The 27,529-nt window shown below is 43.5% G+C and overlaps 1 protein-coding gene across 1 annotated transcript in view; it reads right to left on the bottom strand.

Annotated features, from left to right (window-relative positions):
* LOC311524326 (uncharacterized protein) overlaps nucleotides 1-25,236 on the bottom strand; it is a 47,879-nt gene extending 22,643 nt beyond the window's left edge. The window contains exons 1-2 of the mRNA XM_084635326.1: nucleotides 25,157-25,236; nucleotides 20,759-20,901 (exon numbers count right to left, since the gene is read on the bottom strand). Of these exons, the coding sequence (XP_084491452.1) occupies nucleotides 20,759-20,901; nucleotides 25,157-25,214 (201 nt within the window). The 5' untranslated portion in view covers nucleotides 25,215-25,236. The remainder of the gene's footprint in view (nucleotides 1-20,758; nucleotides 20,902-25,156) is intronic.
* Between the last annotated feature and the right edge of the window lie 2,293 nt (nucleotides 25,237-27,529).

Here is a 27,529-nt window from a genome sequence, read left to right as displayed (position 1 = left end):
GTAACATACAACCCCTGGCATGGGGAAGAGAATGGGGGACCATGGTATGGAGGAGGGAGGGCACACAGCATCACGAGAGGCAGTGACTGGGGACCCCCTGTTATGAGGGAAGGGAGAAATGAGGGTATAAACTGACCCTGCCATTGGGGCTTAGGAGGCACAGAGTGCCCGAGGCGGGGGTGAGGGATTGGAAAGAGTCTCTGCGATGGAGGGCAATAGGAGAGTGGCACAGAGGGAACTTGTGGGGAGTGGGAGAATGCAAGGAGTCCCTGGTATGTGCAGTGCACTCGGCTGACAGAAGCAACAAAGTGTGCAACCCTCCAGCTCTGTTTTATCATATTACCCAAAGCCAGTGTCCTAAAGACAGCAGCTCTTGCAAGAGAGCAAAAGGGATCCTTCCTTGACCGAGCCAGTGAGTGTTATGCTGAGCTTCTCTCAGCTGGAAGTCACTCGATAAGTATCTTTTTGCCACCCTCTTCTTGCAAGTTCACGGTCACATAAGTAGTAACATAACACTGCATAGCTAACTTAGCTATATCTGCACACAACAGAGGTTACTGTAGTTAGGGGCCAACTATGCCAGCATTTACTATGCTCTTAGTGTTACAGGTTCAGAAACCAATCGTAAAATTTAGAATACAAGCTCTGAACCCATTATAGGAGTCAGCTAACTTTTCCTTGCTACAGAACCTAATGGCCCTTTCCAGGGAACCCAGCCTTATCTTCAGAAAGGATCTTTCCCCAAACTCCATGTAGCTGCAGTAGGACTCAGTGCCTGCAACCTGCCAGGTCTTCCAATGGAAAAGCACAGGGAACTGACTAGGGCACAGGGTATGATCAGGCAGCAAAGGGGTGTTCTCACAATAGCAGAGATGGAGTATGTTATTTTCTTCTGCTGCCTGGAGTGTACCTCTCAATAATACAATGACTGAATTTTAGTTTTATTGATTTTTTTAATAGCATAAAAAACAAAAACTGAGCTCCTGAAAGAACAAAAATATGTGCTCCAGATAGATTTTAAGCATTGAAAAAGTTAGAAGCCCAGACTGGGCCTGATCCAAAGCCCACTGATGTCCATGGAAAGATTCCCCATTTGAGTGAGGCTGATGGACAAAGGGCCTAACAAACGTTAAAGGAACAAGAGTGGGTGCAATGTGTACAAACTGGATAATATTCCAGTAAATAGGTCACAAGCCCTTAATGGCTTTCACTGTTTTCTGTAAAAAGAAAAGGAGTATTTGTGGCACCTTAGAGACTAACCAATTTATTTGAGCATAAGCTTTCGTGAGCTACAGCTCACTTCATCGGATGCATATAGAAGTTCTAAGACTCCATTCCTGGTCTATCCCCGGCAAAGACAGCATAAAGACAGACCGGGGATAGACCAAGAATGGAGTCTTAGAGTCTTGGAGTCTTAGAACTTTTATAAGCATCCGATGAAGTGAGCTGTAGCTCACGAAAGCTTATGCTCAAATAAATTGGTTAGTCTCTAAGGTGCCACAAGTCCTCCTTTTCTTTTTGCGAATACAGACTAACACGGTTGTTACTCTGAAAACTGTTTTCTGTGTTTCAGAAGCCTGCCAGAGCAGCAATGTATCTATGTAGCTAGGCTTTACATGCTGTGTGGTTAGTAAACATGGTTGTTTGGACCTTACTGCCTGTGTGCTTCCTTCATATTACATTTGAAGACAGAGCACTGGGACACAAGGAGGATTAGGAGAGGAGAGGTCAGGTCATGGGGATTCTTAAAGGTTTGATTTCCATTTTCTAGGTTGCTGTAAGATCCTGGTGAACATCTCTGTCACCCTGACATCCAGCACAGCATTACAATATCCAGAGGCGTGGGAGGGAGAGGACATGCATTCACTATTTACTTGGCCTGCATAACAATATTCAATTTCAAATCAATGACCTAGAATTTTCTCTCATTACCAAGCCCATCACTTGAACTATCCAGACTCCCTAGTACACTAATTTCTGTTATTACCATTTCCTTCCCTGGAATAATATGTAAAGTTTAAATAGAAAAGCCACAGCACATTAGGCAGAGCAGTTTATCTGACAGACCAGCAGTCTCTTGAGAAAAGGAACAAACAGAATTTGTCTTGTGGTCAGGGTGACACTTTGCCACAAAGGGAGAGTGCAGAGAAGTTAATTAAACCCTAAAGAAGCCATTTATTAGAAAAGGAAAGACACATATAGCTGCTGTTCGATACTGGGGAAGGGTTCATTATAAAGGAAACCCTTTCTTTAGCAGTTAATAAACTATTTTAAAGCTACCACCTAGCTTTGAGGAACAGATAGTGGAGTGTCTGTGGCTCAGTGTGCACCTGTCCAAGGCAGAGGTCCCATGGAATAAAAAGGCATCAAGTTTATAAAACACTTGTTTGGGGAAACTGGAGCTCTCAGGAGTAAAGCAATGGGATATAGAGCCTCTCTCCTCTAGGTCCCTGGTTCAAATTGGTCCCTAGGTACAGTAATTGCTAAAAATACTTCATGTGAAATGCACTAGTGGGCTCTGTGTGTTCCTGGTGCATAAAGGTGACCCCACCACCAAGATCCCTGGGGCTAGCTGGCACCCCTGTTGGCAGGCTCAGCAATGAGGCCAAAGCTTCAACTGGAATCCAGGTAAGGGATGAGGTACATTGGCAGGCGGGGGGCAGAAGGGAGACTGCAGTGTCCCTGCTCAGGCTGCCAATCTAGCTTCTTTGACCATGCATTTCACTTCAAAAAATATTATAGATGGAGTGGAAAATGCTGATTGCTCCGTTGAATCAAGACCCTCAGCTCACTTACGCTTTGACTTCAAAGAGTGTCCATTCCTTGGCACAGGATGACAAAGGGCCAAGAAAAAAATCCGTATTTCCTAACTCCAAGTAAAAAACAAACAAACTCTTCTCCTTATTCAGATGGTGCTTCAGCCCTACTTCTCTCTGCAGTCTTAGTAGTGTCCAAGGGGCCCCCGAGTCTCCTCCTTGCTCACCCTTTGAAATGTGAGGAATTAAGGGATCCCCAGGGGCTAAAGGCAGAGACTACAGTTTTCACGGAGTTGGGTGGCCTGATATATCTCATGCTCCTACTGCTGGATGGCAGCAGAGCACAGCTTATACTGAAAGAAAAGAACATGAGTTCTGGGAAGGAAAAATTCCTCCTCCTTCTGCTGTCAGAGTTCAACAGCATTTGCTTCCATTAGGTAACTAACATCAAGTCATCTCACTAATGCTGCTAACCCAACAGGTGTGCCACCTCCAGGTAAGAGCTTACCAAGGACTGGAAAAGACAACTTAGTTTAGACGGGGTCTTTCAGAAAAGGCCAGCTATGCTAAAATTCATCCAACCATATTATCTATAAAGCAGCGCATACAGCAGTAGAAATGATTGCCCTTGTTCTGCAGCCATACTCCATTGTAGAGGATATTGGCTTTAAGAGGGTCTTAAACTTAGAGAATATTGAACCACGATATTGCCTCAAAGCAAATACTATTCCTCCCCACCCCGGTCATGTTATATATTTACAGTAGCTTAGCCATCAAAGTAAGGCACCCTGTCAGACAAGCAGAGGGCAAAATCATTCAGTCAGTGATATGTGGAAAAGCAGCCAAAGAATTTCATTGCTATAAAACTATAATGGGTTAGCTTTGAATCTAAAGAAAGTGGGGAGCTTATTGTTCATTCTGCCTCTGGGCCTGGCATCATACATCTGGCACTGCCAACGCTCAGCAGAGCTATGCCAGGAGTTCATGCTACAAAAAAGAATGAAAATAAATAGCTGAGCTCCATATTGAACATTTCCTGCAAAAACACATTTGTGGACATTCAAAGCCATTTGGAATATCTAGTTAGCCTCTGGGTCACCTCACAAAGGCTCAGACAGCTTCTCTTATGATGAAGATTACTTGAGGATTCTGTGCTCATTTTCATCCACTACTTCACCGGGATCTTAACTGGACCCTATAGGATTTCCTTGACAATGATCTGTAAGTGCGCCTGTCAGGTGCATTACACCAGGTTTGCACCCACTTTAATCACAGATACAAAAAGCACGTAAAGCTCTCACCCAATTTAGCTAGGGAAAAAAAACTTTCCTCTTTAACACCTTGTTGCAGAAACACTATTCTCCGAGATGGAATGCCAACTACTGCGTGACTGGACACATTTGTCATCAAGGGCACAGTTGTGACCTGTATTACACACCTGTGAAGGGGCGTAAGGGGGCATAAGGTGCCCCCTTACTCTCCTATGTGGGCTCCCACATCATGGGATGCAGCATAGAGGGGAGAACAGCCTTCTTAGAGCCACTCTCCCACCTGAGCAGAGGTGGGCATGGGGATTGGGTGGATCCTTGACTCCAGCCCCAACTCATTGGCCAGTTCAACTGAGCCAGCAAGGAGAAGCATCTATTCTACATCCGATACAGCACTAGCACAGATTATTTCCCCCTTGGTGCAAGGAGGAGGTATGTCTACACTGCAATTAGACACCAGGGGCTGGCCTGGACTATGGGGCTGTTTAATTGCAGTGTAAATGTTCAGGCTTCGGCTGGAGCCCAAGTCTTGGGATCCCAGGAGGGCGGTGGGTCCCAGAGCCCAGGCTCCAGCCTGTGTCCAAACATCTACACTACGGTTATACAGCCCTGTAGCTGGAGCCTGCTGACACGCCCAGCTATGGGTGTTTAATTGCAGTGTAAACATATCCTGAGTGACGATATGACCCCTGCTCCTGGGGCAGCACAGCTATGCATTGCCCCGTACTCAGAGCTCGTGGGTAAGCCACAATGTTTCACCTAAGTGTCAGTCATACAGTCCTCGTATGCAATGACTTTGGCATAAGCATGGTCCTTCATTCTTGCTGATGCTAAAACATCTCTTCCATATCTTGAAACTTTTTACCACTTCAGTGCCGACAGCACATTAAATCAGGTTCTCTCTGGGGACAAAACACTGGCTAAAACAAGAGATTACCCAGCTATGTCATACCCACATGGTCAACAAACATTTGTTGGTCACTACTCCTTCCCATCTACTCAGTCCTGATGATTTAAAATTGGGTTCAGTGCTGTGGATGGACTTCAAAGGATCTGCTTAAAGGCATAGCAAAAAGTAACATTTCTAGTTTTGCATGAATAGGGCAACAATCAAACATCACACTTCATGGAATAAGTGAATTGTTACAAGCCTGGGCGGGGGGAAGGGAATTGTTCCCTTCCATAGAAAGCATTACAGAACTGCATAGGTGCATTAGGGGTTTCCACACCTCTTTCTCTAAATCACCAGGTTTTGGTCTACATCAAATGCAGGACTGGAGGGACTGGTAGTCTGATCCTGTATGACACAACCTATGTTCTGCTATTACTTTAAATTGCTTTCTTAAAGCAGTAATCTACATGTGCTAGAAAGGCTTGGCTAGGCTTCCACCAAGAGTGCACTGCAAGTACATACACTGCTTTCCATACATACGGAAAACGCAGTCCCTCCCTTGAGGAAGAGACAAATTAGAATCCTATCCTGCAATTGATAGTGTGTGGCTGGGGCTGTGCCCAGCCAGAACCTTCCATGGGGCCTGTAAGGCCACACGTGCACTGTCTGCTCTAGCCTTGATGCCTAGTTCATTCAGACACATAGCGTGATATCCCTAGCCTGGCAAAGGCCACAGGCGTTATAACTTGGTTATGTGTTTGCAGATATAACATTCCTCCGGTGTGTATAGTGACTCTTCAGACACAGAGTCCTAAAGAGAGAGAGTCTATCCGACAGTCCACCTCATGGCCGTGCAGGCAAGTCTGAGTTCACGGCTATCATTTTCCTAGGAATATTAAATATGAATTGAAACTGCAATAAATATTCTGAATGACAATACCTACTGTATCTCTTTCCTAGAAAACGTTTAAAGATAAAGTGGTAGGATTTAAATAGCTCAAAACAATTATTTTAAAGCTTCTGGAACAATTCTTCCCTACCCCCTTCCGGGGTTGTCCATACTGTTCCTGCAAGGCAGAATAGCAAAGACGACAATTAGATATCATTGCCACTGTTAGTGTCTGCCTAAGAGACACCCTGGAGTGGACTGATAGGGATTGTTTCAGGTTAAGGCTAAGGGTCTTTGGCAGAGCTCTGTGGGAAATGCCTGGATCACATTTGTCCCCACTCATTATTGCTGACTCTAGTGGGTTACATCACTTGACTGGGTTCTAAAAATCACACAAATTGACCCCAGATTCATAGGGTTCAAAAGGCATTTGCTACATGCAACAGCAGTTTCCTCTTGTTTTCTATCTAGAGAGCACTTGTTTTTCTGAATTGTGCCTTGTCCTTGCGCTCAAGAGGCTGCTCTAAGGGCTTCTAGTCCCAAGAGTGAAATTGACAGAGGTGGTGATAAAGCTCAATTTTATCATTTCAGGGAAGGCTCCATGGGCTTGGTAATTACACAACTCCCATGTCTCCTCCCATTCCCCATATCCTGCCTTCATCAAATGCCCCTGATGCTGACTAAAATAACATGAGCTGGTATCTTATTAGTTACATGAAATTAGTTACCACTTTTATATTTTTCAGTTAAAAGAACTTGACTAAACGGGGGTGGGGACCAAACGATAACAGCCAATCAATAGCTCTTTCTGTCCTAGCATGCAATGGGTCAGTAAGTTAGGGTTATTTATCTGTAACCCTTCTGCCCATCCGAGTTGGCAGCAACAAGGTCCAGGTACAGTATTTAGTGGTTCCGTTTCAATAATGTAATGCAAAACCGGCTCAAGCCCCCACCCAGTGACCTGGGACAATTACATACCACACCCTTGTGCTCCTCTAAGAGGCAATACTTCACCTCTTGCAAGCACAGAGTGAGTGTAGCAAAAGCCTTTTAATAAAGGAGGGAAACAGTGTGGCATTATGTTGGGGAAACACCACAAACAGGATTCATAACACCAACCATGAGCAAAAGACCCACCCCCAAGTAAGTTTGGCAGTGTCCTTTTCCCCTCAGGGTCTTAAGTCCAGCAACCCAATAGTCACCCACCCACAGTTTCTGTCCTTGGTCAGTGCAGCCCCCCAGCGTTCAGAAGTTCATCTGCAGAGTTTACCTCCCAGCCTGAGAGGAAGTGGAGGGAGGTATGGGGGGGCATCTTACATGCTCCGCTGCTCGGGTAGACAGCCGAGTGCCACACCTCTCCATAGGATTCTGCTGCAGTCTTCACCACCAGCCGCGCCTCTGCACCAGCCGTCCTGCTGTCCGCTCCTCTCCACCAGCCGTCCTCTCTGCTCTCCATGCTAGCCATCCTGCTGTCCACTCACCAACTTGTCTTCAGACCGCCCCCAACTTAACACAGCTCTCAGCTCTTAGTAACTTCAGCTCTCAGTGATTTTTAGCTGGTAGTAGGGGAGCCTCAATGCTGGTGCACCACTAACCCAAAGTAGGTCTAATGCTTAGACCTAGGTATTAGTGATTTCAGCTCTGCAGCATGTAACAAGACTCCTAATGGAGCCAGAGTTAGCTCTATTATTACACAGTAGAGAGAGGAGGCATCAAAGTCATGTTTCAGGTCCTCAGAAGCAGCCCATGCTACCACGTACACATACTTATCCTCAACCTCTCACAATTGACTGGGTTTTGGAACCCTTGCCTAGTGAGTGCTACTTAGTTGAGGGTGAGTCCTTCTGTCATAAAATGCCAAGTACAGTTCTACTGTCCTTGATTCACATAACCAGGATAACAACCCTTTATTACTCCTGCCCCAATAACAAAGAGACTGGGGATCCCACAGCAGCCAAAGTGACCATTTGGGCAAGCAGTCCATCAAGCTAGGCAGGGTGGGTGTGCCCATACAAACGAGATCATCCCCTGAAGTCCTTTTCCACAGCTCACCACCAGATGTCAGGGTAGAGCTCATTCTGACTCTGCTTACATATCAAATCACCTTCCTCTTCCTTTCCCCCCCCTTCATCTTTCTACATCGCTTTTAGTTTCTACAAGTAATCTAGTCTCTTAATGCACAGCAAAGACACGTATTTCTCATCCCTGTTCCTACAGCCACATATGGGTTAAGTCACATGAAGGAAACACTCCCTCTGAATCGCATCAGGTCCAGCTAATGACACTTGTTGAAAACAAACACACAGGCACCCACATTCTTGCACAGCTGACTAACTGACAGGGCAGCAAACTAATGTTTGGGGAAATCCCTGAGTCAGGGAAGTAACCAGCAGGGAGAGACTCCTGGCCCAATGCAAATTGAAAGTGCCATAATTGCTCTCTGAGGATCAGAAGGAACATGTGTTAGTACTGCCATGTTGGCGGGTGGGGGAGGGGATGTTGTATGGCACCTGTGAGCTCATTTTGTTCCCTTCCCTCCCCATGCTAAAAATGCAGCACTGCTGACAGGCTTTGTATGAAACATTACATCTTGCAAATTTCCACACCTGTCAAGCCAATCTACTGCAGCAATGACCAGAATTGCAAGAAATGTAAGGTAGTGGGTTGGAAGAGGAAGAAACAAAGCAAAGCCCAACAAGGCAGAAATGAGAAGATGCACCGTATCAGAACTAGGTATGAGTCTGCATAAGATTTCAGTGGCTTTCCCATCTCTGACCTGAATCTCTGGGACAGACAAGACTGACAGCTGGTGCTATCCTTGGAAGAAAGGCCCTTTGCCATCCATCCCATGGAAGAGAGGAGAAAGGCATTTGTAGCAGAGAGGTCAGTGCTGGAAAGTATGCAGACGTGCGGCATCTTCTGAATGTAGTCGGTGAAACAGGCCAATGATTGTGATCACCTTTAGATATATTGGCAGAGAGACACTAGTGCTGAATCAGTGGCAGCTGGGAAAGATTGAGCAGGCAAATGATGGTGGCAGCAGGCCTTGTGGCCTAGTAGTGAGCACTAATTTAAGCCACTCACTGTGAGTGGAGAAAAATCACTCAGCCTCTTTATATTTCAACCACATCAGCTTGAAAACTGGGTAAAAAGCAATAGGAACCTCACTGCACAGGGCCCACTGCATCTTACCCTGAGCTTCCATGCATGAAATAGCTATGTTAGAAAAGAACAAAGAGCTCTGTTTTTGTCTCTGATCACTCTTGCACTAATGTTGAGTTAGTGATAGGAAGAAAGTATTTCAGAAGGGGTATTTTTAACTAACCAAATACTTGTTTGCAAAATTGTAGCTCCAAGAAGTGGATGGTATTTGTGACTGGCATAGGATCTTTCTGTTGTCTAATTGAATAGACACATTAACACTGGGTGAAGATAGAGTCTAATCAGCAGATTTTTATTGAAGTTGATGGAACTAAGCTGTTTTACACCAGCTGAGGATCTGCCCCATTATTTTAAATGTTTGAAGGTGAAAGGGCTCCAGTATCCTGTAACTCTTGATGTTTGAGCATCTGGATCATAACCTGCACCCTTTAGGATCTCTGCTCAGAACCACACTGAAGAGCCTCTATGTGGTCAGCCCTGAGTCTCTTCTGGGAGATGGAGCATAGGGCTCATGAGCACACAACTCATAAGCTGTCAACTCTGATCAAGTTTTCTGTCACATGGAGCTGTCACTTTGTCTTTGACCTGGCCAGCATAGATGCCTGAATCAAGGTCCTTTCATCCTGAGCTGAATCAGTGCTAAATTGCAGTGACCTCCCACCTCATTTCAGGAAAGACGTCACTCTTCTCCATAAAGGCAATAAGCTTAAGAGCACTGAAGTGTTCTTGTTGACCAGAAAGACCCCAGTTATCAAATCCTGACAGGGACTCTGTTGCCAGTTGTAGGTCAGTCCTCAACAAACAGCAGCACATCCTGAGAGATTGCTTGTGAAGAAAGCATAATTAACCCAGCCAATGATTTTCTAATAATTCCTTTTACACTGCTTCTTGATGATAATGCTACATCTGCCTCCTTTAATACCTCTGCCTGCACGTCTCCCAGCTCCCCCCCCCCTCATTTACCTCGTTGATAACTGGGCTTTGTTTATCTAAGAAAAAGCCTCTATTCTGTTATCTCTTCCCCCACCCTGTTGGCCTCCCATCTTCACTCTTCCCCCAGCTGTTCTCTGAGGCCCAAGGCTTTAATGAGTTAAAGGAATCAGGCCTCTAAGCACACACTTTTATCTGCTGGCATTCCTGCCCCTCCTGATAAAGTCACTCGGGGATGAAGGGGAAGACAGGGCAGACTGAACTAGCTGGCTTGGATCTTCAAGGTGACAGAGATAACTATGCGGGTCCAACCCAGGGGATTCCCCATAAGCCCAGACATTTCATCATGCATCTTTTCCCTGGATCACAGTACCATGCCTGGACTGCTCCCCTTATAAATTGATATTCAGATCAGGCCATAGGAAAGACTTAACCCCCCTGCCACACAGTCCTTAAAATGAGGTACGAAATCACATTTAAATTCAGATAATGCACAGTTCCAGCTATATTAAAATAGTTTCTGGCATGCTTTGGCCAGTTAGGGCCTAAAAGTCCATCTCTTTACCAGACCCCATATAAATTGGAGGAAAAAAAAGACCTTTTAAATCATCTAGTACTCCCATCATGCGCTTGCACTTAAATATTCCCCACATTGTATTATCTGGAGCTTTATCCAGTGTCCTGAGCACAAAAAGAAATACAGGCCACAAGGCACAGTGTTGCTGGTTTGTTGGGGATGTTTGATTTCACCCACATAACCACATTTTTAATAGTAATCCCAGACTCCCTTTTGTTGGGCACTGTGCGATTCCCAAAGAGCAGAGCTGCGTGCATGCATACATACAGCAGATTACTATTAAATGAATTTGTAACACTGAGGCCCCTTCATGTACAGTGCAGAGGGAATCATTAAGAGCTCATTTGATCTTTGTGTGAATGTCACAAGTGCTTCCGTAGGTCTACCACAGAATTAGCTGATAGGCACTGACTTGTTCCCCTTTGTTCCCAGCCTGGGATGGGATGGATGCATAAATCAGTAGGTACAAATTGGCAAGTTCCTTAGTCATGGGTTATTAATATTGTAATATGTTCCATTAATTCCGATGCCACCTCTGAACTCATGTCATTATCAGATGCAAGCTGACCTAACCACTCTTTTCTGGAGGACTGTATCAGACATGAAACATCTTCCAGGCTGTGAGTGGTTGGGAGAAAGCCTTGGAAAGGTCATGGTGTTGTATAATTTTTTTTGCCTACAAAGGCTTATATTGTGAATTCTAACTCTAGACTGTGCCCTGTGGACAAATGCCTCTGAGCCTGATTTCAGGCCTCTCACTTACACTGGTGCTAATCAGGAGTAACTCCATGAAGCCAATGTTTTTTCACTGGTGTGAGAGCAGAATAAGCCGCCGTATGCCAATAAACCAGCACCTGCATATGTCATACACGTAAAGTGGGCACCATGTTGGGTGCTAAGCTGGTGCTGGGGCATCACTGCAGGTGCCAGAGACAGCAACAGGATTTTCACCAGAAGGTGCCAGAACACAGCCAGGTGCCTCGAGATGGCACTGGTGGTACCTGAGACCAGACTGATGGCATCACTGGGACACCCAAGACTCTTCTGGGAGTGTCACTGTGGTTGCCTGAGAATAGTGCCAGAGAGGTCTCTGAGGATGCCTGAGATAGCCCCGGGGTGCTACTGGAGGGTGCCCTAGAATATAAAGGTGTGATGTTAACATATTGCCATTCCTATAGATGTTTCACAATTTGTCACAGAAGGAGTTCAACAGTAATACATTATTTCTTATTGTAATTAATGCTGAATGCCACACAACTGTGTACACAGTGCTACAGATGTTCATTGGGGTCAACATAGAAGGCTGGTGAAAAGTTTTACATAAAAAAACAAAACTGTTTCAACAGAAAACTGAGCGTTTGACTAAACACTAAAATATTTTGATTTGGAAGTACTGCAGTAGGGCCCCATGGGAGTTGCAGTTCAGTTGCTTGCTTAATGTCCTTATTCTTCTCTGTGGGCTGGGCTCCCCAGCTGAACTACATTTCCCATGAAGCACCAAGGGGAAGGCCATCTATGATAAACCATCTCCATTCTCTAACAGGGGAGACCATAGTGCTTCAGGGGAGATATAGTCTGACCAGAGAGTGGGAACATGAGGAATACAATTCCAAAGATGCACTGTGACAGCATTTCCAAATCAAAATATTTCAATTTTTTGGTTTTCAAATTTCTGCCAAAAAAAACCTGAAAATTTCTCATGGAAAAATAATTTCCAACCAGTTATACCAACATGTTTGTCTCTTCTGTCACCAAATTAAAGGAGGAGAAATGTCATCATGCAGGAGGAAATTAAGGTGTGAGCGTGGCCTTAAAGCATCCCAGTGCAAGAGAGCAGGGGACTTGCTGATATAGTAAGGGTCAGCTGGCCTGACCAGTTCACTGTACCCCAACTCACTAATGTCATAACATGTAAGATACCAATAGAAAGTTAATAACAACAATCATTAATATTATTGCATGGTATACGTATGGAGGACAAATGCAAAATTATGAACATATTGGGAATTATGTTACCATAGTGAGTCTTCCAAGCAGGCCTGAAGTTGCCCCACCCTAAACATAAGAATGTGGTTCCACCACCTTGAAGGTTCTTCCAAGGTACATTAAGAGACAATGGGAATCATTTACATAAAAGGTAAACAAAACCACCAAACCAACAAGGGGAGGAGGTAACCACTCAACATCACGTCAGGGGGAGGGGATTGCAGGAGCAGATAGATTTTGCTTTTTAACACACACCAGCAGGGGAAGAGACCAGCATGGAACTTCCTTCACCACCAGATTCCATGTCTGCTTCCTCACAGCTTGAATGAACTTTACTTTGGGAGGTAACCTTCAAAATAATCCATTTCAAAGGTTCATTTGGGCTATAAAAGAGAGGGCAAAGAACCCAAAGTTATCTTTACCTAAGAAGACAAAGGAACCGAGCATTCTGGTCTTTGTGGGAGATCCTGACCTATAGGGTGATTAGACATCTTGCTGAAAGGTAGGATTCTTACCACACTAATTTGAACTAAGACTTGTAGTTTTATTAAGTCTTAGTCTCTAGAAAGCAATTGTCTCTTTTATTTGCTTGTAACCAAATCAATATCCTTTGTATTTGAGCTCACTTAAAATCCCATCTATTTTTGTTAATAAGCTTGTTTTACTTTTAATCTAAACCAACCCAATGCTGTGTTTGAACTGAAGTGATTGTTAACTGCAGTCAGCGTGATAAGCTGTTGCATTTTGTCTCTTTAGACAAATCTTAATAACAAATCTTATTATTCCTCTGAATGAGCCAGGCAAGAGTTGGACATTGCTGAGCACACAGTTTTGGGAAAACCCAGGACTTTGGGGTGTTGGGGTCATCTTGCCAGATGTAACCAAAAAGATGATAGATACCAGAGTGTGGCCAGAGTGTAACAAGCAGGCTGCTGGCATCAGAGTAGCTGGTCCAGGGTGGCTTATCACACAGACTCAGTGCATGTGTGTACTCTGGCTAGGAGCACCCAGACAAGGGGACTACTGCAGCAGACCATTTTATGCCACCCAGTGTTACAGGGCAGTCAGTGACACAAGCCATCACTGGTCTGGATTACACCCCAGAACAAGACAGAGGGACCTAGATGGCTGGTATGGAACATCCACAGCACTGGGGACTAGAGATCCTTAACTCTACTCCTGACTGCCACTGCCTCATTGTGTGGCTTTGGGCTAGCCATTCACCTCACTGTTTCAGTTTTCCCATGTGGAGGTGAGGCTAATACTACCTACCCACATGATTCACAAGACTGTTGTGAGGACTGAATGTCTGTGCAGTGTTTTGACATATAAACCAACGTACTCTGTCAGAACTAAGCATCACCGCTGCCATGAATTCTACCAAAGCTGGGATTATAAATTGCAGCCATGAATATATTCACAAAAGAACAGAGTCAGACCAGCACTTACAGAAAAGAGATGTTACAGAAGATACAAACCTTAGCAAAGTAAGTGGATAGGCCTGGATGTCCCATTTGCCCTTCTGTTACTGTGCAACTAAGTGCCACTTATTTATAGATGTATATATTATTACTGGAGGATGATGGGCTGACAGTGTCTGTTCTCCATGGGGGAAAGCAGCTTTTCTAATTTTAAACAAATTTTTGAACAGCATTGGTCAGATTTCCTCTAGCTGTTCCAGTTAGGGCTGCTAAATAGATACGTGAGTCGGGTTTAGCATTTGTGGAGGGTTCCCCCCACACTTACACTTTTCACTTAACTCACTGAGTCATAAACTGAGCTAAGCTGAAGTTGTTTTATACAGTGAACAAAGGCAAAGAAATAAAAGAAATTAAATATCTTCCTCTCATAACTGAGTGTATGACTTCTTATTTACACAAAGAAACACTTTTCAAATCATTTTCAAATTCATCTTTGGAATGTAGTAAGTACTAATTTAGGCCCTGATCCAGAAGCATGTACTTAACATTTAGCACGTGAGCAGTCCCAATGAAGTCAATGGGATTACCCATGTGCTAAAAGTTAAGCAAGTCCACAAGTGCCTTGCTCAATAGGGGGCATATTCATTATTCTAAATTATCAAATGAACAGCTCATACAAATAAATTTCAGCCTAAGGATTGTTTGTGAACTGGTCACTCTAACTATTTGTTATTCATAGCGGTTGACTGATCACCTAAATTACAGTGTGCTGTTTCTGCTCCCTGATTAGAGTTCTCAAACTTTTGAAGCAGGGAAATAATAAATGATGACACAGGAGCAGAGAATAAAAGTTTGTGGATAAAAGCCCTTTGTTTGTATATGAAAATGGGTATTTGTATGAAGTCACCTTTCCCCAAATGTTTATACTAATAAAAGCATATTTGTGTATTTTCTACTAGTGAATAAAAAGAAGCACAAACATGGTTGGCACAAACAGCAGTTTGTACTATGAGTGAATGTTAGCAAACAGGCTTTGCAGTATTTGCCCAACTCTAAATAGAAGTTTGTTTGCAATTCCTTTTAAAACATCAGAAAGGCAAAACCCAGTACTTTGTTTCATTCAGAGCAGAAAATGGTTTTATCACAATCTCATTCTACTATGTAACAGCAAAAATCCAACATCAACACCATTTTGAAAGCACATCAAACATCCAGTGATAGTGACTAAACCCACAGAAGTCCAGCAGCAATGGTAAAGTAGATTAGGTAGATAATTTACTGCCCATTCTTGCCTTTCCAAAATTTCCTGGTAGTCTGTATTGGAGAAGTTTTTTTTTTTTTTTTAACCTTACTTCTCCTTTTCAGTGTTGGCTGTTATATTCAGCCCCAAAGACAGCTGTACTCAGTGATCGAAGAGAGGTCCTTTAACATATATTACCTGGAATGCAAATCCTAGCCCTACTGAAATCAATGGAAGTTTTGATATGGACTTCAATGGGGCCCAGGATTTCACACCAGGATTTTGACATGGTCTTAATTGCACCTCCCTTTCAAAACCTACAATTTTACAAACTCAAACAACTCAATATTGGGTGCACAATTATTTGAGAATGGAAATTAAGAGCTTTAGATGTATAATTCCCTCAGTACCAGCAAATAAGGTACTAGGAGGCTTAAGGGTCCACTCTGATGGCCACTGAAGTCAATAGGAGTCTTTTTGTTGACTTTCAGGGGACTTTGGATTGGCCTCGGTAGTATTAAAACCGTGCACTTGGTCTAAAAGTATAAAGAGGCTGCTTTTCAAAAATCTGGCCAACAGTCCGTAGGGGATTTTGAGATCCTGCAGGATGAAAGATGCTAGGACAATGTAAAGTTAAAAATAAAGTTGTTGGGCTCATGCTGTGTGGACAGCCTTCCAGACAGATCTCATGGAAGACTCACACAGCCCTTGAATATAATTGGTTGAATAATTCTTTGAGAACAAAGGCACTACAAACTGACAATTTGGACATCATTTCTGTTTCTACTCTACCTATCACTTCTGTATCTATAACCAGGAAACGTAAAAAAAATAAATTGGAGGGTAGCGAGTGCAGTGGTCAGTGGGGTAAAGTAGCCAACATTATTTCTATGGCTATAGCTCATTATCTTCCCTCTGAGAGGATGCTTGCCTAGATTCTTTTCCTCTCCGTCCATCCACAGACGAGAAGAGCTTCAAAAATTAAATCCAATACCAAAAGGTAGTGAGGGAAATGTTTAATTGTCCTGACACTGCAGAAGTCGGATAAGCTCGTATTGATTTTTTGTAGCAAAGTCTCCTGAGTATGAGCATGTATATGTGTGCGTGTCTTACACTTACTCCATTTCTAATCTCCCATTGCATTGTGAGAGCCTGACATTTCCTCTGCAAAATGGCCAGTTAAAGAGGAATTTTTTCTCCCTCTTGTCCCTTTCTCTGGTAAGAGATAGATTTCATCCTGTCTAAAGTGATTCCATTCAGAATGAGCAATTTATCTCTTAATCCAAACTCTTTCCTCACACCCTACACTCACCCTTTTCACTCCCATAAGAAAACAAAGGTCCTTGACATTGAATCATAGTGTTGGCCATTCACACATCCATCCATCCATCTTTCCACATCTGATCAGGACAGCCTTGACAAAGGATCAATCTGTAAAAGTATGGGTCAGTGGGTGGCTGAGCTCTGAATTCAAACTTTTATCACCATCATAAGGCACAGAAGCACATTGGGCTCTCACAGTAGCAACTCCAAATCTTTCAGTGCTTCCAAATTTGCAAAAATACAATCCCGGATAATGCGCAGTACAGGTACCAGGTACAAAAATTACACTAAACAAGATGTCAGGGTGGCCTGGGCCTAACACATTTGTGCTGCAGGCTTGAGTAATGAGGCTCATAGGACAGACAAGGCACAGCTCTTTATTAACTGTTCCCAGCCAACAGAAATTTCCATAATTTAGTGAAGCCCCATGTAACGGGGTGGGACTCACCACCATGGTGCCTCCTGCTGGTTGTTCTGGGAATTAGCTCAGTCGTTTCACAGGGCACTGTCCTCAGGTGGTGTGTTGCCACCGTCACTTCTACTCCAGACTCACATTTGCCTCAGGGATTGCGGCATCCTCTTCAGGACACAGCCCTCTGGCCATGCCCCATTCCATTCTCCCCCCTTCCGGGGGAATGGCAGTCCTTTGTGCAGCCAGTAAACTCCATGGCCAACTGCAACCCAAGCTTCTAGTCACTTGCCTCAGTGGCAAACTGCAGCCCTTCACTTGTCATTCCCCTCCATGGCAAGTGGGGGCAAAGGGGAGGAGGGAGACCTAGGCCCACCCACTACTCCATGTCCTGACCCAGGGACCTTCTAGGCAGCAGCCATGCACTGTGTCTCCTTCAATTCCCACCATCCACTTCCCCATAGCCCTAGCACCTTCTCTGCCCCTGTATCACGGCTTCAGTCTTTCAGCCAGTCAGGCGGAGCTCCCTCTTGCTCCCCTGACTCAGCGCAGTACTGCTCTGTCCAGGGTGCTGGCAGTTCCATCAGCCCTTCAAGGACCCAGTCTCTTTTCCCTGGGCTCCCAAGAGAGAACTACCCCACTCTGCCCTGCAACTCTCTTTATATATGGGCCTGCTCTTCCCTGATTGGCTGCTCATTGCAGCCCTCTCTCTGATTGGCTGTCTGCTGCACAGCTTCCCCAGGGCTGCTTTTAACCCTTTCTCCACCAGTATGGGGCAGACACCCTGTCACACCCCACCATAACTCAACCTCTACCAATCCCATCTGTTGCCTAGTAGAAACAAGACAAAAATTATATTTTTATAGAGCAGGGCCCAAACAGCTTAGGGCTTTAATAGACTTTGGCTCTTAAGAATGCCAAGAAATTAATTCAGATGGGTGAATGAATTTAGGCAGACAGGAGAGATCAGTGACACAGAAAAAGATGCAATGATAAACAGAGATGGGCAAGCAACAAGGTCTGTATTCATATCCTGATTATTTTTAGGCTACGGTTCAGGTCCAAGGTCAATAACGCATAGCATTTGCATTAAGGTTCTACTAAGAGAAACTATTATGAAACATCCCCCCCCCCCCCGCAACTGCCATGGACAGAGAAATCACAAGATATGCTATTTGTGTTAGATTCCTGACACAAATAAAGGAGAGTCAGAAAATAAGCCTACTCCATTTGTGAAGATGACCTAGAATCAAAACTGGAGCAGGTTCATATTCACAGCTTTGACCCCCTGAAGGCCACTCCTCAGATTCAAAGCTTCCAGGCTCTGCTACTGGCCCATTTCTAGTTATAAGTAAAGCCCTGAGTGAACTAATATGGATAAAATAAGAACTAAGGTGACCCTTTAGCCAGAGTTCAGACTGACTCCACAGCTGAGATTCACAAAAAGTTTAATTATCTTTTTCTTTTCCAGTATTTTGTAGTTTCTGCATTTCTATGTTCTGGCTGAGGCCAGAACAGAAGTGACAAAATAAAACAAGAAAAGGTGCTCTGGTAAGATTTACGGCCCATTTCTGGGACCCAAGAACTCCAGACAGTTTGGACTAGCATATAGAATTCTGGGTGTTTATCTGACCTGAGTCACCAAATCCACTGAGGTTTGCCCATTACTATAATTATAAGAGCATCAGTCTGTCCTCCGTGATGGAGAAACATCCAGAGCAGCCAACAAGGAGACATGCAGTCTTAAAAGAAAAAAACCCAGCCTCCCTGGAGATGTAATAGGCTTAGCAGCCCTGCTTGACACATGTCGGATAAAATAAAAAATAAATAAATAACAATGTTTATAAGAAGATTAGCTTGAACATGGTGAAATTTCTCTAGGGAACCTCCATGGCTGAAGCTCAATATGACAGCTCCCAGGGCCATTAAAATTCTCCCCCTTCCCAGTCTCCCCCTATCCCTTCCCCTCAAGCAGCTTTGATTTGGGAGATTGAAGACACATCTGCTGGGGACACTCCAATTTTCACCATGTGTAACCATGTCTGCTGTCCCCTTTCCTCTAGAGGACAGAGGTGAGGTGTTGGGAGTTAGCTCAGTGGAAGTAATGCGTTGTGACTATCCAATTTGTGACTGCGACCCCTCCAGGAAAAAAACATGTCTCTGAGAAGCAGATTATCCTCAGGCCTTTTACTACATTGTTCAAAAACAAATCCTTTTAAGCTTATGTATATATAACAAACACCCTCCAATCATTTATATAATAATTTAAATCTATATATAGATAGATAGATTTAAATTATTATATAAATATAAATATCTATATATCTAAATATTCACACACCCCTATTAGTTACACACATGTGTATTATATGTGGATACACAGAAAGCTGTGCTATGCTGTTTGTTGTACAGTGAAACTTTCCATAGGGTTGTGGAAACGGTGCTTATGCTCTTAGTATTGAATACCAATCCCTCAGGCAAAGCTCAAGTAAATGGGCTTGAGCAGGGAATACATAGTGGGGATGGAAAACTCTCCAACTGCCCAGCCACACAGACCTGATTCTGCACAGTGTTGAGCAGCCTTAACTCCCCTTTAATTTCAGGCCCCATATAACCATTACCACTACTGTATCTCAGGGTTTGTCACAATGGCCAGAGCCCCAGCACATGCTGTTCGTTCACTGCAGCCTCATAGATGATGTTGTTTTGCAGCATGCAAGGTTGCACAATGCCTGTGTGGCTTCTTCTCAGCCTCTGTACAGACCCATGGACTAGAACCAAGGTCTGTAGAGCTTGGCACGGCTGACATGCCCACAGAGCCACCTCCAGGGAGCACTGGTAAGAATAGGTACTGCAGGAAGTACTGCCCAAAGAACTGAGAATGACAGTATCCTGCAGCCCTCTGATTGGGCAAGTGCACTACTGAACTCTGGCTGGTGCCCCAAGAAGTTGCCTGGGCAAGTTGTCTGGGTAACTTCAGACATCACCTCATCTTCTGACCCCAGTCTGACTGACCCTAACTCTTGCCTCCTGACTCCAGCCTGGTACTATCCCTGATCTCCAACCCCAGCCTGACTCTGATTCTTGCTTGTTGAACCCAGGCTCTGACTGCTGCTCACTGACTACCATCCCTTATGTGTGTACCCCAGACCAGCTATGACTGCTAGTCCAGACTGCCTAAACTGGTCCCTTACAGCCTGTCCTCTCTCTGTCAGACAGTGAAAACATGTTCATTCCACTCCCTTTTGCTCTCCCATTGGGAGAGGTGTGGCAAAGGGACACACAGTTGGGCAGCACATAAGACTTGATCAAAATCCCATGGAAGTCAGTAGAAGGCTCCCATGGACTTCAGTGGATTTAGGGCCAGACCCTTAATATTGTTCAGTACCTGATATAGCAAATGGAAAGTGATATAAGAACAGTGCACTTTCAAAAAAGTATGGGCCTTATGAGATGTAAATAATTTTTCATTTAAAGTGCCTCATTCAAGGGATGGTGGCAGGGGGGAAGGACTAGAATCAGATGGACTGGGGTCAGGAAGGTGTGAGGGGAAAAAGAAAGAAGCAAAGACAATTAGCAGAAATTAGGGGCATCAATTTTTTTATAACTGGTTTATTCTAAATAATATACCTCTGAAATGCACATAGGCACATTATTATCTGGACGTTTCATATAGCTACCCATTTTAAAAACAGTGACTGAATTGTGATGCTGTAATTCCATCAAGTTGTTCTAGAGACTTGAACTTCTTCTCAGTCATTTACGATGCCACCAGAATCTCCTTGATGGAATTACCAGAGGCTTGCTCTAGATGTATTGACAACAGGTGGAGTTGGGATTCCCTGCCTCTTTGGTTCTCTGAAATGCACACCAAGGTCCTCTGCACTGACAGCAGTGGTACTCACAGAAAGTGCTGCAGCCGACGCCCAAAGCAACTTCCACTGTTTGCCTCTCCCATTCCTCACCATTGTTTCTTGCCTCTCCTCTTTTTCCTCGCTCTCTCCTTCATTTCCTATTTTTCTTCTTTCCGTGATCACTCTGGCCACATCTACAATGGAAAAATAGGCCACATTTAAAACCATTAAGCAGGTTGTTAGTCCTTGACCATGCCCGACTAACATGTTTTGAAACACCACTTGCCCTTGTCTAAACATTGTAAAGTCTTGCTTAAAATTGCGTCAGTTAAAATGGGCTAGCCAACACGTTTTAAAACACAACCTATTTTCCTAACCAAGACATGGCCTCCAAGAGCTGCCGAAAGACCCATATTGTGGTCAGAGTCCCTCCAAACCCCCTTCAACTTTTAAAGATTTCTGCCCTATTTGCACGGGGTTAGTAAGTAGATTTTCTAATAACGTCCACATCCCAAAATCCACCATTAGCAATGGCACCAGTTTGCCCCCTTGTTGCTTTCTGGCAGTCTCTGAAGAGAGGACAGGCAGGAAGACTGAACTACTCTCCCTTTGTACCACGTGCCCACACACTTCTTCCTCCCTCCCCGCTATTCCCTGGTCTCCATGAAGAAAAAAAGAGGCCAAACTGTCTGCTGGCATAAATTGGCACAGTTCCTTTGAATGCAGTGGAACTGCACCAGCACTGCGAATTTAGCTATTGGTGTCAAACCCCTCTACTTCAGTACCACAAATGCGATCTTCACATGGCTTGTACTGTGCTTTGAAAACACCTCAGACTGGTCAGGCTGGTCTAATGTGGTATAGTTGTGAGGGAAATGACTGTCCTGCCATGTTTTATTAATAATCAAGCTTAGAAGTTATGTAACACTTTATTTACATTAACTAATCCTTACAGCATCCCCAGTGAAGTATCATTATCCCTTATTCACACATAGGAAAGCTGAGGCACAGAGAGAAGGTGAAGTGACTTGCCAAAGGCCAAAGAGGGAAGTGAGTGCGAGAGTCAAGATTAGAAAACAGGAGTTCCTGGCTCTGTGTGTTCTTAGACTGATAGACTATGCCCTACTTCACAGTAAAGAGACCCAGGGGAAAGACAGCTAGTGTGACGTCTAGGAAAGGAAAAAAAAAAAGTAGCAAAAGATATTCTGCATCGTCCTCACCTGCAATAAAACTTCCTCAGCTCCATAGATTATGTCCTTTTTTTTGCCTCTTTTGGGTTTGTCTCCTTCTCATGAGTTATGAGCTGCCTCTGCCTTGTCATCTTGCTTCTGTAGCATGGTAAGAATATTATTTATTTGGAAGGGGAGGGATTGTTAAGGTAGATGGATTGTGAGTGTCTACTTTAAATACAACATGCATAAAAAAATCTTTTTTTCAGATCCACCATTGGATTTTGCATTAAATTCCTTATTTTTCATTCAAATTGAAGGGCTTTTCTTTTATTTCTTTACAAAAATAAGCATTAAAAGTTATGTGATGAATAACCTGCAAGCAGGTCCTCAAGGATCTGTAGAAAGGTCTGGCATAGAACACTGCGATTGAAATGAGGTTGAAAGAATAAGTCAGTAATGTGTGTGTAACTTAAAGAGGGAGGGCCATTCATTCCCATTATGAAGAACTACACTACCATTAATAATCATTTTAACAAGAGCTGACCTGATCCAACAGCTCTGTATTACCTTTCTGGGAGTGAATTCTTATTTAATGGAATACACTATGCATACAAATTCCCAATATTTATTATTGCTTCACCTGGCTTGAAATAGAAGCATTTATTCAGCCAAATTGTATTAAAGGAATATGCATACTGTATTTCCTTTGTTATAAAGCATTCACCTTACAAGGTGCTTCTGTAAAAGCCATGCGATGATCACTTTACATCTATGTTTTCCTGACCTGTAATAACCCAGGTTCAGAAAACAGGGACAGCCTGATTAGGAGATTATACTTTCCCACAAACGCTAGCTGGGTAATTTTTAACTCTTAGAAGCCGTTTTAGTTCTGGGTTGTTGAAGTTCTTTTTGAGGAGAGAGAGAGAGAGTGAGTGGAAAGGACTGAATATACTCTCATAGGCAACAAGACTAAGCCTGGGCTTTGTATACATGACTGTTCTTGCTAAGACATCTTTCCATAACCCTGGATCTCTTGTAAAAAACTATGGAACAAAGATTCAGGGTCAAAACAATGGTCCAGCTAGCTCAATATCCTGTCTTCTGACAGTGGCCGCAGCCAGATGCTTCAGAGGGAATGAACAGAAAAGGACAATTATCACATGATCCATCCCCGGTCTTCCAGTCCCAGCTTCTGGCAGTTGGAGAGTTAGAGACACCCAGAACATTGGGTTGTGTCCCTCACCATCTTTGCTAATTGCCATTAATGGACCTATTCTCCATGAACTTATCGAATTATTTTTTGAAACCAGTTATACTTTTGGACTACACAACATCCCCAGGCAATGAGTTCCACAGGTTGATGGTGCATTATGTGAAGAAGTACTTCCTTTTGTTTTTTTTTAAACCTGCTGCATATTAATTTCATTGGGTGACCCCTAGTTCATGTGTTATGAATAGGAGTAAATACTACTTCCTTATTCACTTGCTCCACAACATTCATGATTTTATAGATCTCTATCATATGCTCTCTTAGCCATCTCTTTTCTCAGATGAACAGTCCCAGTCTTTATAATCTCTCCTTATATAGAAGGTGTTCCATAGCCCTAAGCATTTTTGTTGCCTTCCTCTGTAGTTTTTCCAGTTCTAATATCTCTTTTTTGAGATGGAGTGACCAAAACTGCACACAGTATTCAAGGTGTGAGTGTACCATGAATGTATATAGTGGCATTATGATATTTTATGGTTTATTATCTATCCCTTTCCTAGTGGTTCCTAGCACTCTATTAGCTTTTTTGACTACTGCTGCACACTGAACAGCTGTTTTCAGAGAACTATCCATAATGATTCCAAGATCTCTTTCCTGAGTGGTAATAGCTAATTTAGACCCATCATTTTGTATGTACAGTTAGGATTATGTTTCCAATGTGCATTGCTTTGCACTTATCAACATTGAATTTCATCTGTCATTTTCTTGCCCAGCCACACAGTTTTGTGAGATCCCTTTGTAACTCTTCACAGTCAGCTTTGGACTTAACTATCTTGAGAAATTTTATACCATCTGCAAACTTTGCCACCTCATTGTTTACCCCTTTTTCCTGATCATTTACGAATATGTTGAACAGCACTCATCTTAGTATAGATCCTTGAGGGACACCACTATTCATCTCTCTCCACTGTAAAAACTGACCATTCATTCTTACCTTTTGTTTCCTGTCTTTTAACCAGTTACTGATCCATGAGAGGACCTTCCCTGTTATCTCATAGTGCTTACTTGTCAAAGGCTTTCTGAAAATCCAAGTACATCCAAGTCCCCTGGATCACTCTTGTCCACATGTTTGTTGGCCCCCTCAAAGCATTGTAATAGATTGATGAGGCATGATTTCCCTTTACAAAAGCCATGTTGACGCTTTCTCAAAATATTGTGTCCATCTATGTATCTGATAATTCTGTTCTTAATATTATATTATATGAAATATTATAGTTTCAACCAACTTGCCTGGAACTGAAGTTACGCTTATGCGTCTGTAATTCCCACAATTACCTCTGGAGTCTTTTTAAATATTGGTGTTACATTAACTATCATCCTGTCGTGGTATGGAGGCTGATTCTACCTACCACAGATAGTAGTTCTGCAATTTCATATTTGAGTCCCTCCAGAACTCCTGGGTGAATGCCATGTGGTCCTGGTGACTTATTACTATTTAATTTATCAATTTGTTCCAAAACCTCCTCTACTGACACCTCAATCTGGGACAGTTCCACAGATTTATCACCTAAAAAGAATGGCTTAGGTGTGGGAATCTCCCTCCCATCCTTGGCCATGAAGACTGAGGCAAAGAATTCATTTAGCGTCTCCACAACAGCCGTGTCTTTCCATGAATGCTTCTTTAGAACTCTTTAGATGGGAGAGCAGAAATGCAGAAAGTCCAGTGAACAAGACTTACCATGAGCCAATACCCAAGAAAAGCTGCAGTGCAGTCTGGAGACCTGATAAGCATTCCCTGTCATTAAAGGGCAGTTTGAAAACTGTTTCTTGTAAAGAAGTTAAAATGAGAGCTGGGACAAACCTAGTTGTTTTCGATTCTCATAACTCAGTCATGTTTTTGTAGTACAAGCAAAATTTCACCTGGTTTTGAGTTAGCATCTATGGCCTGCCTATAGAACACATTACAAAGCTCCCAAATATTTTTAGGCAGGAAATATAAGGAAAGTTACTGCCCTTCCAACAATCAGCAGACACAGGAATGAGCTTAAAGGAAGGAATGGTTCAACTTACCTGTCCAGTACTTTTTCACTGTTTTGTGCCCAGCATACTGAGCGTGACTGAGTTTCATTATGACAGGTTTCAGAGTAGCAGCCGTGTTAGTCTGTATTCGCTAAAAGAAAAGGAGTACGAGTGGCACCTTAGAGACTAACCAAAGTGAGCTGTAGCTCACGAAAGCTTATGCTCAAATAAATTGGTTAGTCTCTAAGGTGCCACTAGTACTCCTTTTCTTTTTGAGTTTCATTATAGTGCCTTCCAAGGGAAATGTGGAATGTTTTATCACTTGTTTAAGGTTTCAAAAGTCCTGAAAGACATTGGGCCTCATTCTCCACTGCCTTGCACCTTGTGTAGTAATGTAACCTATGAAAAGTGGGTGAAAAATGCTGCCAAAGCAGAATTATCCACTCATTTACACCAGTGGTAATGTTTTAAACCCACTTTGCATTTATCTTGCAGAAGAATAAATGACTATACAGGTGTAAAGAAGTGCAGAATCAGATCCTCTGAAATTATGTTTGTGGGGCTTGTCTAAAAGAAGTATAGAGATACGCAGTTCTGTAGCTTCTAATGAAGATCACTGCTTTTTAATTCAATCCATTTGCTTCCTGAGTCAGACATGGAGCGCAAAAGGTACTTTTTCTCAGTGTATTTACAAAACAGATTACTGTTAGATCAAGATAATAGGAACGTTCTCCTGGGACTTGAAAATGTCTACATATTCTGCAAAAATATCAAGTTTTGTAATCTCACATTGGTCTAGAGATAATTGATGAATTCAAGATTTAAACATGCTTTCAGGCCCAATATAAATAGTGCCTGCATGTCCGCAACATAAAATTCGAACTCAAGTGTTGCATTTTTGTATCTGCTTCTAGCTTGTTGTATGCACCATAATAATTTAAACTCACCTTTATAGCCAAATAGTTACTTTAGTTGTTAGTGTGCTACAAGGCACTTGAGGTTAAAAATTTTGGTGTATTTTTCTCTTGGCAATGCCAACCTGGGCACCAGCGTCAAATTTTAATCTAACAAAATGAGAATCTGGGTCCGAGAGACATCAGTAAAAATAAATCTATGAAATACTTGGCTTGGGAATGATCTCTTGGTTTCTTGAGCATGGTTACCACTGACTGTATCAATGAAAACTCATAGTGGTCAGAAACATTGCCTCCTACATTAATATGAACTGCCTTTGCAAAGTGACTGCATTTCCTACATTTTGCATAGTGATGACAGTGGGGGATTACAGTGGACGAAAAGCTGGATATGAGTCAGCAGCGTGCTCTTGTTGCCAAGAAGGCCAACAGTATATTGGGCTGCATTAGTAGAAGCATTGCCAGCAGATCGAGGGGAGGGATTATTCCTCTCAACTCGGCACTGGTGAGGCCACAGCTGGAGTAAATTCTGTCCAGTTTTGGTCCCCCCGCTACAAAAGGGATGTGGACAAATTGGAGCGAGTCCAGAGGAGGGCAACGAAAATTATTAGGGGGCTGGGGCACACAGGGCCAGATTAACCTTTTGCGGGCCCCAGCGCCAAACGTATTTGTGGGCCCCATGTGGTCATTGTGGGCTCCGAGTGTGGGCCTGGTATGGCAGTGCCATGGGTGCCATAGTATACCCGGTGCTGAATCTCAGAGGCATTCTTCATTTTGATCACACACCTCGACATGACCACATGCGTTGCCATATGCCGCTCCCTCAGCCCCCAGTTTTTCTCATTGAGCTGTACACCCATGTGGGTTTACCAGTGTTCACAGTGAGCAGAATTTCACAGTGATCAGGGAAACTCCCCACAGATTTATCTCCTTCCTCATTCAGACCTTCTATAGCCATGTCTCCAGTACCACCCTATGTCACCAGTCACCGTATGCGGTCCTGGTCTCAGCTCAAAGTTCCAAAGCCAGCAGATACCTGATCAGTTCTGACAAATCCCTCCCTCAGCACCCATCCTGCCGTTTGAGCAAGCCACTTGCAAACACCATTTCCCCAAAGTGAGGACTTAGCCCTTAGGAATCTGAAGACGCCAGCCTTTCTTCCTCTGCTCCCTTCTACATGCTAGTCTACTACCTGATCACCACTACCTCTCCTCTTGTTTCCTTTGTACTTTGGACATGCTCCCCAACCAGCTTGGGCTGTTCTCCCGCTGCAAGCCTGACCTGCTTCCTCTTTCCCTGCTCCCCTTGACATTCCTTTCCTACTGGTGACCTCTGTTCCTTGAGGTTAACTCCAGTTTCTTTAACTGCTCTAGCTTAATGGCCCCCAGTAGTCACAGAGCCACCTGCAGCTTCTCTGGCTATAGCCATGGGCCCAATTGCCAGAGGCCAGCCTTAGATAGCTGCAGCTACTAGTCAAGGAAGGGGTGGCAATTCCAAGGCTGAGCATACT

The sequence above is a fragment of the Lepidochelys olivacea genome, assembly GCF_965140295.1.
Source record: "Lepidochelys olivacea isolate rLepOli2 genome assembly, chromosome: 7".
In the NCBI taxonomy this organism is placed as follows: domain Eukaryota; kingdom Metazoa; phylum Chordata; order Testudines; family Cheloniidae; genus Lepidochelys; species Lepidochelys olivacea.
Note: the sequence above shows the minus strand (reverse complement) of the source record. Positions and strands in the feature narration are given on the sequence as shown.